The sequence below is a fragment of the Typopeltis vanoorti genome, chromosome 17 (assembly GCF_054136105.1).
Source record: "Typopeltis vanoorti isolate ZY-2024b chromosome 17, IOZ_Tvanoo_1.0, whole genome shotgun sequence".
NCBI lineage: Eukaryota > Metazoa > Arthropoda > Arachnida > Uropygi > Thelyphonidae > Typopeltis > Typopeltis vanoorti.
In genome coordinates this window covers 19,285,600-19,298,930 of record NC_143565.1, presented here as the reverse complement: position 1 = coordinate 19,298,930, position 13,331 = coordinate 19,285,600, and the positions used below count along the sequence as shown (strand labels likewise).

Below are 13,331 nucleotides of genomic sequence, written 5' to 3'. Positions count from 1 at the left end.
AAGTTATGACATGGTCCAAGAATAATAAAATAAGAGGAACAAAAAAATAAAATAAAACAATAACAGAAACAAAATATAATCAAGTACAGTACTGTAATAAAAACAGGAACAAATTAATTCATAAATGGTTTGATGAGGGTAAACAGGTGAAACTATGAAGCACATGACAATGCACAGAACCACTTGCAATGAAGTAAAACTCAAAAGTAATGCACTCATAAACCATTCATGATGAAGCATTACTCTCAACAACGGACAGTGGTTTTATCATTTAGTCCAAAGAAAAGGGTAGAGAGCAAAGAGTACACTGTTTCAAATTTAAAAAAAAACTATCCATATGTGAAAATGTGGCATCAAGACTGTGATTTGTAAATGATCGAAGTGATAAAACAACAATTTGAGAATTGATGGAACGGGGATAAAATAGTGTGGAAAAAATATGGATACGGGGATAAAATATGTGGGAAAACAAAAAGGTAACGAGAATGATGACTCAAGGTTTCGCTGTATTATACTAAACAACATTTAGAAGGTAACTGAGAAATTGATAATTATATGACCAAAGATAAATGAAACTAAAAAAAAAATGACATATAGGAAAAAGAAACCAATATAAAATACTGTAGGAAGTATTACATTAAGATGAATGATTCAATCAATTGTGTAAAACAGAAAACAAGCAAAAATTTAAAAAATTAAAAAAGTCAATACCTACAGTTAACACCCGTTCTGATTACCAAGTCTTTGATGCTGTCTGTTTGAAAAAAAAAAAAAAATATGTTTGGGCAATTTTGTCTGGCTGGTTGGCTGAGAAATTGGCATTGCAGTTCATCAACCAACAGGATGCAGGTTCAAATCTTGCCATGGAACGAATGTTCATGATTACCTTTAGGAGGAAGATATTGAATTTCATCACCTAATGTGAGACACCAATTCTCCACTTAATGAAGGCTGAAGTGGCTTAAAAAAGTTCAATGTTCAGTCTGTAGAGCAGGTTTTATTTCCAAATTATGAAAAAAAAATAAATACAAAAAAAAACATATAAGAGTAATAAAAACAGAAAAAAGAACTCCTGGTCCACCCACAGTACTAATAGGCTTGCAACCTTTCATAGCTTGGGAGTCACAAAAAAAATTACAGGTTTGACTTACCTGTAATTTTATTGTAATTTTGTACCTTTTACTTACACATAATTTTATATTATGGTCATAGGTTACTGTACTCTCACCAGTGCATAACAATACTGATCAAAAATGATGTAGTCTTTTGAGTATGGTAATCAGAAGACAAGTCAGATATACTGAAGCTGAGAGCTACTGATGTTCAATATAACAATAAAATGCAACTTTGATTGTAACAGAACATGCAACAAACCAAAAAAAAAAAAAAATGACCACATAAATTAAATACAAAGATTAATTACATGCATACATTTAAAAAAAAAAAAAAAAAAAAAACAAGTAAATTAGAAGAATTTAGCTAAGCTCAAATACATGACAGTTCTTGCTAGAAAACTGCATATCAAAAACCCCATCCTCCTTTAGAGCTTAAACTGAAGCCTGAAATGCATGCAAAAAAAAAAACAATCAATGCTTCCAAAATGAGTTCGAAAGAGCAAAAAGCAGGAAACTAGCAGCCTGTCCAAACAGCAGCTGAGCCTTTTGGTCTCTTGCCAAAGCAATTGGCCATAACTTCTGTCCAACACTATTCCCATCCCTATCATATCCAGGTGACTCTACTGCATCATCACCCACAGAAAAAGCCACTCTTCTGGCTTCATATTTTGCTTCCAATACATGCATAACTGACAATGGTAAATGCCCCCCCCCCCATTCCAGATGCCCAACATACAATGTCCCCTATATCATTTTACCAGAAAGAGATCAGAAAAAATACTGTACAAATTACACACACAAAAAAAGTCTCCTGGCCCTGATGACATCTCTCAAATTGCCCTGAAAGTTTGTGCACCAGAACTGACTCCTATCCTATGTCACCTATATACTCCATTACTCCACTGATATCTCTTCCACAACCTGAAACTGGCCTATATTCAACCCATTCCAAAGAAGGGCGACAAGTCACTGCCATCCAACTACTGCCCTATCTCGCTTACCTCAGTCCTTTCTAAAATAATGGGAAAAAAAATCACCAATTCCCAATTCCTACACTATCTTGAAGGCACCCACCTAATAAATGACCACCAGTATGGATTCTGTCACGACCGATCAACAGGAGATCTGCTCACATGCCACCCATCTCTGGAAAAATGCCAGGGAGAATTTTGGCAAATCTCAAGTGGTTGCATTTGATATCTCCAAATACTTTTGACCAGGTCTGGCACAAAGGCTTACTAAGCAAACTGCCATCATTTGGTCTGTCTGTCTCAGGACTTCTGCAACCCTTTTCCTGCTATATATCAGTGACCTACTTCAGTTGACCTCCAACCCAATATACAGTTTTGCAAATGACAGCACATTCCACTTCCTTTCATTTGATAAACCTCACTCTATACAACTCACCTCAACCTACAGAACATTAACCACCACTGCCCTCAATTCTGATCTCTGAGCCATCCTCCAATGTGATTCAGATAACCTCATCAATTTCAATGCCAATAAAACCCAGTTCTGTCCTACTTCTCATAAAAAAGAACCATTTTTTCCCAGTATTATATACAATATCCAAATTTCCAGACAATTTGAGATTTCTCTTCTTAGAATTATCCTGACATCAAACCTCTCATGGCATAAACACATCACAACCATTGCATCCTCAGCTTCAAAAAAACTAGGATTTCTCTTTCCTTCAAGACATTACTACGCCCCTGAACAGCTGTTAACATTATATAAATCACAAATATGCCCAACTATTGAATACTGCTTTCACATATGGGGTGAGGTCCCTAAACGCTCCCTCAAAATGCTTGATTCAATACAGAGGAGAGCAATTAGACTTATTAATGACCCATCTCTTACCAACTCACTCCCTCCACTTTTGCACAGACATTTGGTTTCTGCAATATGTATATTCTACAAATATTTCCATGGGAAATACTCATCTGAAATATCAATAATTCCTCCACTTAGTACTAAACTCGTTGGAACACGTGCAGCTGCTGCTCAACATCCCTTCACAGTGCACCTTGAAACAAACAGAACAAGTTTCTTTTCCTCTTCCTTCATCCCTGCAACTGTGTTTCATTCAGCATTGTGTTACCTTTGTGTGTATTACAATTGTTAGTTGTAATCCCTTGAAGGTGTCTCAGTGACTGCGATGAAATATTGGATCATTAAAAATAGTTTTTAATCTTTTCTAGTGTGGTTGATGCTTTAAACATCCGATATGATCAATTTATTTACATCACTTCATTTCAAAATAATTCCCCAAAGAGCATCAAAGATTTATTTCAAATATCCAACACTACATTTTTTCATGGTTGTTAAGAAGAAAATGGCTGCATCATCAGCTTCAAAAAAACTAGGATTTCAGTATCCTTCAAGACGTTACTTCACCCCTGAACCGCTGTTAACATTATATAAATCACAAATCTGCCCAACTAATGAATACTGTTAGGTTCCAGAGCAATATTATGGAGTAAAATTAATAGATTAATATTATTATTTATTATTATACACTTCATATTAAAGTTTTTGGCACGCTACTTGGACAATAAATTAGTAAGATAAAAAAAATGCATGATGCAGGAAAACTTTAAAAATTTATAAAATTAAGAAAAAATATACGAACATGGTATACTCCATCTCATGTCTTCCCAAGTAGAGGAGATATCACCATCCCAGTGTCCGCCAAAATGACCTATGCCTGGAAATGTGGATCTTGAGATAATGAAAGGCCGCTTCATTCGAACACTAGATAAAGCACTACAACAAAATGAGAAATATTATATACTTGGCATGAGACATATTTGTTAGACATTCAGTTCTTTAAATATATTTTCACTCAACTAACAACTAATTCTTAAAAGTAAAGCAGTTCAGAATGATGATAATCCTCTCTAATAGCATCAATATATGTATATATTCCTTATATATACAAGTGCCTCCATAGTGCAATTGGAAAAATGACAGTATAATACACCCTTTGATTGGAAAAGGCCCAAGTTCAATTATCATGATTACAATAGGAATCTTTATATGGACCTTTTTCATTGAAGGTGAGTTAGATTAGACAATCTCATATGGAGGTAACATGTTTTTTTTTTCTCCTGGAAACTCGAGTTTTTCATCCCACATACAGGCGCAAATCTGCTTTCAGAACACATATACAATTTGCAAACAAAAATTTCTGTTGGTGGTGGTGGTGATGGGTGGTAGATAGCATCGATGGCAGTTGTGTGTAGTAGGAGAATTAAGTATAGGGGGAGATGGTTAAATGCGTGTGTAGCAGAGTGCCCTATCGTGATGAGTCCTTGGAGGTGTCCCATAATACTAATAACATACTCATGTTAAAAGTATTAGGTACAAGGGTGACAAGTTTTGGCAATGGTTAGCTTGAACTGGCTAAAAATTAGACATTAGTTAAGCTTGGATAACAGAGGAAGAGTCAGATAAAATGGAACAGACTATTATTATGAAGAATGGAGAGAAAAGGACTGCAAACGATAGCAAAAGAAATACAACCAGCAAAAGAAGTCCAGCAGGAAGGCAGTTGAGAGGAGCACATTATAAGCTGTTTAGTGTGAGATAAAAGCCAACAGCTGGTTGCTGTTAGGCCAGAGGAAACAAAAGGTAATATACTCATTGGCAATGAGCTCACAATAAGCACAGAGCAAATAATCATTACAGAAGAAAAATTATAGGAAACATAGGCTGCATGCATTGGAAGGATGAAAGGGTACATGGGGAAGAGATGAGGAAGCAGAATTTATTAGCTACCAAGAGATAATTACATAAAACACCATGAGATGGAAGGTATCCAGGATTTGAGAATAATGGATCAAGTGATAGCATAATAGAATTTGTCCATAACTAATATAATTATTTACTTCTGGTTATGACGAGTAATTATGTGGTCTTGACCTGGAAGTTACTAAAATTTATGAAATCTTAAGTTAAGAAGGATTATATCTAAAATTACAAAACTTGTAGTTATAAAATAATAAAATGAAGGTAAAGATAAGTTTAATGCATGGGAAAGTCAAAGAGCATTTAAGGAAAGCAGTATTAGATTACATATCCAGCATCAGGAGGATGAATTAGATAGGTACTGAATTGGAGAACAGCATCATTAAATAGAATTTTTCATTATTATTAAGAAAGATCTCCGGTGAGTCAGAGACTCCTCAACAGGGAGATTATACATTACACGCACCAGCTGTCATACATGTTCTTGAATTCATTTACACTGCTTGCGCACACAACATCCAATGGCAATCCATTCCAATCACACACCACTCTGAGTAAAAAGAAGTCAAGCAGGGATGATACCCTTTGGATGCCAAGTTGGAGACATTGAGTGACATGGCAATACTAAAGCAATTGCCTTCTTTTGATTCCCTGAACACAGATTTGTAGATCCTCAAGGTGCCACTGCTCAAGAAAGAGCAGTGGCACCTAAAGCCAAACCCCACCAAAAGTGTCCACACCTTTCCATCTTAACAAGGAGGCAAACTGCCAACTCAACCTAATTTTCTGTGGCAGCTGAGTCAAATATGATCCTCATTCGCAATACCTGGCAGTGAACCTGGATAGAAGTATGAACTATAAAAATCATATTTGTAAAGTAAAAAACAAAATAAAAACGAGAAACATCATCATCTTAAGATTAAGTGCAACTAGCTAGGATTGCAGAGTCAAGGTACTTGGGATTTCTCGTTTCCCCATCCTCCATAAAATGAAAAATTTCATCAATTGAAATCATGTATGACCCATGTATTCAAGTTTGTAGGCCACAATCACATTACCCCACTTTCTCCTGTTTGCTAGTGCCTGCAGTCTACAAATTCTCAATCCGTCTTCATAATCAGTATTCTACAATCCTGATACTTTTGCACTCTCTCTGCTGTATCAGAATTGCAAAGGAAACAAGGAGAACTTTCTGAATATATTATGCACCTTTGGTAGAGATGAAATCTGATGTATTTTAAAGCAAGCTCTATTGCGTACAGCTCGGCTCTAAAGATGGTACACTCTAGTGGGATTTGCACAGATATGCTGTCAGGAAAGATGGCAGAAGATCCTACTAGGTCCTCTGATTTTGAGCCTTCTGTGTAAAAAAGCATAAAATCATGTTCAATTCTGAGCTTCAAAGAACTACTAGTAGATGACAAAATGGGTGAAAAATTTCAGTAGCCTGTTTAAAAAAAAAGCTATGTGTTAGTATGTATGACTGTCATGGTGGAAATGAATGCGTTTCATGGTGTCACAGCTATGTTATCTACAGCAATTTCTAGAACTTGTAGGAGAACTTTTAGATTGGATCCATAATCAAGTTTATTGTAATCATAATTTTGTACAAATGAACAAAAAGAACATGTGTGAACACCTCAAAGGGTGCACAGAATGTTCATTGTTTTATAGCACTTGTCTTGTAACTGAGATGTGAGAGAGGAAAGGAGTTAGATGTCATATATAAGTCCCAAAAACTTGGCTTCTGTTGCAAATGGAATCAATGTTTGTCCTAGTCGGAGTTCTGGATCAGGGTGAAGACTGTCTGCAGCAAAAGTGCACACAAGCTGTCATCTGCTGTGAAAATCTGAACACATCTGCAAGGCACTCATTTGAGAGATGGTCAATGACTTGCTGCTACTGTCTCTCTATTACCCAAATATTACAGGAACAGCAGAAGACATGAAGTTGTCCATATACAGGATAGTACTTACAGCTGAAGAAAGTTATTCTGTTATCAAGTTAAACTTGATTGCAAAATGCATGACAATTAAAACTGAACCTTGTGGGTTCAGTTTGAACTGAACCCACAATGACTTGCTGCTACTGTCTCTCTATTACCCAAATATTACAGGAACAGCAGAAGACATGAAGTTGTCCATATACAGGATAGTACTTACAGCTGAAGAAAGTTATTCTGTTATCAAGTTAAACTTGATTGCAAAATGCATGACAATTAAAACTGAACCTTGTGGGTCTACCTCTTCTTGAATATACAATTGTGGGAGAGCAGTTTGTGTAGGTTTTTCAATATACCAAATCTCCAAGCAGTGTCATATGAATATCAAAGAAAACATACTAGATGCTCACATCATAGGAAGGCATCTCTAATGGATGCCTTTAGCCAGACTAGATGATCAGTAGTAGAATCATATTTTCGAAAGCCAGATTGTGTTCTGAAAAAAGTTGTTTCTCTCCAGAAAGCATAAAATATGAGAATTAACCATTTTTTTTTTTAGAATCTTGAACAAGCAGTTGGTCAGGACAGTAGTTATCTAGGGGTTTTGGATCATTTCCTGCTTAGGGAAGGCAATAATAATTGCCTTCTACCAGGTATCCGGAAATATGTTCTCACATAAAATTTTGTTGTATAGGTGCAACAGCTTATCCATGTGACAATGGTGACAGATTACTTGGGAAAAAAGGATTAAAAAAACCTAGCTTATAAAATTGCTTGGTATCTTTAACATAATATATACCCAAGGTAAAAACCTTTCCACATATTATTCTCATCCTAAGATTTTTATTTAATGAGGTCAAAGCACCTTATGGCAACTTGTTTAGGTAAAATATTTATAAGCTCTGTATTACTTCACCCTTGGCATTTTTTAGGTCTGGCTCCCACTGACGAGACCTCCATAAAGGTCGACATCTGTAAGGGTAGTGACCATTACCATAATGCATAGCATCATACATTTCCGCAAGGAAATGTGCTTTGCATTAGAGGAAAATTCTAAGGAAAGTGAACACAGCTTGCTCCACCTTTACCGCGAGTTGTACTAGTTGCAGCCGCAAACTTGACTTACTTGTCTGTTTGCTTACGTGGGAAAAAGGATTAAAAAAATCCAGCTTATAAAATTGCTTGGTATCTTTAACGTGACAGATGTTTTACCATTTCATAATGAATATTATCTGGCCCAACAGCAGTTGCACAGCATTTAAGCAAAGCAGCTTTTGTTTCTTCTTTGGTAAGCAACTTGTTATATTCTTCGTGCTGTTCAAAGTAAACTGGATTTGTTGTTGTTTTTTGCTTTGCTTTTTTTTGGGACAAGGAATTTTTGTAAAAACCTCTCCGAATGTATCAGCAATTACTGTTGGGTCAGCAACTGTACAACTATTATGTTCTAGGATAGAGAACTGGTGGGTAGTGTATCTGCCTTTCATTTTCCAGGGTTTTTTATCCATATTTTGCTCTTGATGGAGTGATATAAGTATCATGGATCCAGGATTCTTTCTGGCTCTGATGATGGATATATCTTGCTCAGGTTTGAGTATATTTCAAAGCAATTAGATTTGTTGTTGTAGAATATCTAAGGAAAATATTCCATGCTTTCTTCTGAGCTCCTTTGGCTGTTGTACAATCATCATTCCACCATCTCTTAGAGACATGTGGAAAACAATCATGGCAGCTTGTGTAATATATTGTTATATAAGTCACTGCAACACTGATGGAAGAGCTGACCATTACAGAATTGAATTCTGCTAAGGATGAGAAGAAAGAGTAAGCTTGCTACTGTACTTTATGTTGCTCTGAGTAGTTTTTCAGAATGTTGTTGATATGATGTTTCTACAAGGACACTGCTATAATGTAAGAATGTAAACAGTTCTCAACCATTCTGGTTCTTCCAAAACAGTTAAGAACTGCTTTGATTCTCCAGCCAAACTGCCAACCCTTTTATACCCTTTTGAATGAAAAAGGGCAACATTTCTCCTATTGGCTTTTCATCTGTAGTATGGATAATTAGAAAAACTGGTGGTGCTTAAGGGTCAAAGCTGTATAACTGAGAGGAGATCTCCACATAGCCTTCAAAGGAATGCAGAGAACCAACCAGGGCTTCTGACCTAAAGCCCAATCATCACCTTCTCGTGTTGAACTCTGCTGGGTATCTACTTGGATACTGGCAATTTGGGATTTAGCCGACCAAATTGTATTCTTATTGGTTAAACCAAAATAAAAAATGATGGTACAACATGACAAAATTTCATGCTAGCTGGGGCATGAAATTGTATTCTTATTGGTTAAACCAAAATAAAAAATGATGGTACAACATGACAAAATTTCATGCTGGCTGGGGCGTCGCCTGGTTAAACAAGGCCCCCGTTGTTTTTGCCAGGGAACCACGGCGAACAGCGAAAAGTCAGCTACTAAAACAAATCTGAAAACACACCCCAACTCAACATCACCAGAGTTAAAGATTGGTACTATCAACATTAGAAGCCTGAATGGCAAAGAAATGGAGCTAGCGGAGGAATTAGATAAGTACCAGATTGACATGATAGGGGTGACTGAAACAAAAAAGACAAAAACTGGTCAGATCTTTCTGAGCAATAAACACAAAATGTTATATTCAGGCAATGACAATCAAGGAAAAGAAGGAGTAGCCATAGTATTCAACACAAAATACGAGGCTAATCTTCTTGAATGGCAGTCAGTCTCGAGTAGAGTAATGTGGACAAATATGAGAATGGGGAACTGGACAATGAGACTTATTTGTGCCTATGGTCCCACAAAGGTTCTACTAAGGTAGAAGTGGAGGAATTTTTTGAGGCTTTAGAAAAAGGAAAAGTTGGTCCTTGTTGTGGATCTAAATACTAGAGTAGGAAATAATTGTCAGACATACAAAAATATTTTTGGAAAATTTGGAGAAAAGAGCAAAGCTAATAATAATGGCAAATATCTGTTGGATTTCTGCTCAGGACATGGACTGGTTATTACTAACACCATGTACCAACGTAAAAATGTGCACAAATTCACATGTAGAGAAGAGGCAAGGAATAAGAAAAGTCTCATTGAGTATGATTATTGAGTATTATTATAGATTATTGTTGATAGTGATGTTTCTCCCTAGTGCAGGACACCAGAGTGTACAGAGGATTTGAAATTGGAAGTGATCACTATTTAGTCTTGAGCAGGATAAAATTGAATTTCATATTGAGAAGAATAACATGTAAGAAAGTTTTAAAGCGAATAAAAGTTCAACAGCTCTCAGATGTGAACTGTAGACTAAAATACACAAAAATTATTGAAGAAAAAATGAAAGAGTTTGAGAACAGGAATCAAACCTTGGAGATTCAGTGGCATGTCTTGAAGAAAATCCTGATTGATTCGGCTAGAGAGGCACATGTGGTGAAGTTGTCTGCAAGGATAGGAAAATTAGAACTCCATGGTGAACACAGGAAGTTAGAGGCAGTGAAGGAAAAGAAGAAAACATATCAAAAGTTCCTGGTAAATAAGTCAGCTTGTGCTCTTAGAGAATATAGAGACAAATCCAAGAATGCTAAACACTGTGTAAAATTAGCTAAACAAAAGTCATGGGAGGACTTTGGCAAGAATATAGAAAATAAATATCAAGAAGGTGGTAAGATATTCTTGGAGGTTGTTGAAGAAGCTTAGGAATGGAGGAAAGAGTGCTGTAAAACGAGTTAGAGATGGTAAAGGTGAGATAAAAACGGAAGAAAAAGATATCCTTGAAGCATGGAGTAATTACTTTGAAAAACTGCTATTTGAAACAAGCAGTGATGACAGCACAGTGGTAAAAAACACTGACCAGGCATGCAGTTAGGAATACATATCCATACTTGAAGTAGAAAAAGTCATCAAAGGCTTAAAATGTGGAAAGGCAGCAGGAGTAGATGATATTCGACCAGAAATGCTGAAGTATGGTGGCATAAAAGTCTTACAGTGGCTGCACTGCATAGTTCAGAAAGCCTGGACACAGGGACGAATTCCAGATGATTGGAGTAGAGCTCTCACAGTACCCATATATAAAAAGGGAAATAAAACTGAATGTGAGAATTACAGAGGTATTTCCCTACTAAGTGTTCCTGGGAAGATCTATGCAAGTATACTTGAGAAATGATTGAGAAGAATTGTAGAAGAAAAGCTGGATTCAGACCAAATAGAGGCTGTCAGGATCAGATCTTCACTTTGCAACAAATAGTCGAGAAAGCATAGGAATATAACAAAGATCTGTATTTAAGTTTTGTCGATTTGGAAAAGGCATATGACAAGGTGCCAAGAGAGAAGCTATCGAATATACTACAGTTATATGGTGTCAATCAATGGAGCATTATATCAAGCAATACTTGGTCTTTATTTGAGTTGTAAGTCAGCAGTTAGAATTGAAGGAAGTACAGGAAGATGGTTTAATGTTAAATCTGGTGTGAGACAAGGATGTACATTATCCCCTCTGTTATTCATTATCTATATGGATTACATTATGAAGGAAAGTGGTATTAAACATGATATAAAATTTGGAGATGTTAATGTCAGCTCTTTGCTTTATGCGGATGATGTTATACTTCTAAATAAATCCGCTACAAGTCTGCAAGATTCTCTGGCTAAATTGAATAGCTGTTGTAATAGATATGGTATGAATGTCAGCAATAAAAAGACAAAGACAATGAAAACAAACAGAATCATTGAAAATGTCAACTATGTTGTGAATGGAGAACCTGTGGAACAAGTAAAACATTTCAGCTACTTAGGCACGATTTTTACTGAAGATCGTAAATTCAATATAGAAATAGACAACAGAATCATCAAAGCTGGTATGGTGGGACGTCAATTCAATAAATTCATGTGGAATAAGAGAGAAATTAGTCGGAACACTAAATTAACTGTATAGAAGACAGTGTTCAAACCAGTTTTAACTTATGGATCTGAGAGCGGGGTCAGAAATAAAACACTTGACCGAAGACTAGAGACTGCAGATATGAGAGTCCTGAGAAAGATTATAGGCATGAACAGATGGCATCAATGGCAATATCATATTAAAAACAAGATATTAGGAAACAACTTGACATTGTCAGCATCCAGAAATGCGTTAGCAGAGCTAATCTCAGATGGTATGGTCACTTAAACAGAATGGGTGAAGAAAGATTAGCAATACAAGTGTTCTCTGCCAGGTTGGCAGCAAAACGACCCAGAGGAAGACCAAGATATAGGTGGATTGATACGGTACAAAATGCTTTAGATGATAGAAATATAAGATCTGATAATGTTGGAGTCTTGACAAGTAACAGACTGATTTGAAGGAAAATTGTAGATAGGAAGTTAGAAATGATGTAATTTTTTTCATGTAGTACTATTATATCCTGTACACCCCTTGAGGGTACATGGCAGGAATTTGATGATGATGATCATATATTTATACACATCTTTTGTTTCTTACTTCTGTTAATGAAAGGTATCAAACATATCAATACTTGGTTGATGCTTTGTTAAGGCCCCCTGAAACAACTGAGGATGAAGGATTCATGCTCGAGTGGTTTTTTGTTCAGGGCCAGAGCTCCCTATCCACCACAGAGTCACATTGGACACCCACCATCCGGTAAGCAATGACTGTGCTCAGGAATGGAATGGAATGAAATACCAGGGTTGCCCTGGATGCTATACAAGCACCCCAGCAAGTCTCGTCCCTGGACCATGGGGAAGAAGAATTATTGCAACACCCTTGCAGGTTAAGCCCACTAGAAGACTGATCCTGGCCAGACCATCCAGGACAACCCCATCTTGCCAAAGCAGAGGCGAGATTAGTGCAAGACTATGAGGATTTCCCTTTCTGGATGTCCACGGGTCTTGACGCATGGCAGCAAGGCACTGGATCCCGGTGATGGTAGCCTGGAAGATAGGATAGTAAAAAAAAAAGACTCAGGAGAAGCTGAGCGAAGAAAAAGTGAAAAAAAGCAAAAAAGAGAAAGAATGAAAAAGGACCATTAACATCACTGAGAAGTTCCCTTCACCACAAACAGGTGCTTCATTTGGGGGGGAGGGGAGATTGCAGGAAATAAATAAAGTTAGGGATTTGGGATTATAGTAGATAACGAGTTTAAAATTGAAACACATCATTTTGGTGGCTGAAAAGACACATGCAGAGATAGGGAGGTTATTGTTACCCTTGAAGATTTGATATACAGCTACATCAAATTGATATGCCTGGATAATGTGATGCCTGAATTTCTTCAGGAAATGGTGAGGCAAGCAACAAAGATGATGACAAGGTGTTCGGAATACTCACTATGAAGATAGACTGAAGATTTGCAGGTTGAAAAATTGAATGATAGGTAGAAAATAGAGAATATGACAGAAACATGTCAGTTACTAAAATGGGAGTTATAGTGCTGATGCAGAAATAAGAGGTCCTCTGGAAATTGTGTGTGATTAACAAGGGTAGAAAGAATAATTTTTTTTTGTTGTTG

General features: G+C 36.6%; 1 protein-coding gene across 1 annotated transcript in view; it reads right to left on the bottom strand.

The window, feature by feature from the left end:
* LOC150097205 (lysosomal alpha-glucosidase-like) overlaps positions 1 to 13,331 on the bottom strand; it is a 228,191-nt gene that overhangs the window by 93,153 nt on the left and 121,707 nt on the right. Inside the window, exon 10 of the mRNA XM_090407621.1 lies at positions 3,751 to 3,884. Coding sequence (XP_090263747.1) covers positions 3,751 to 3,884 — 134 coding nt within the window. The remainder of the gene's footprint in view (positions 1 to 3,750; positions 3,885 to 13,331) is intronic.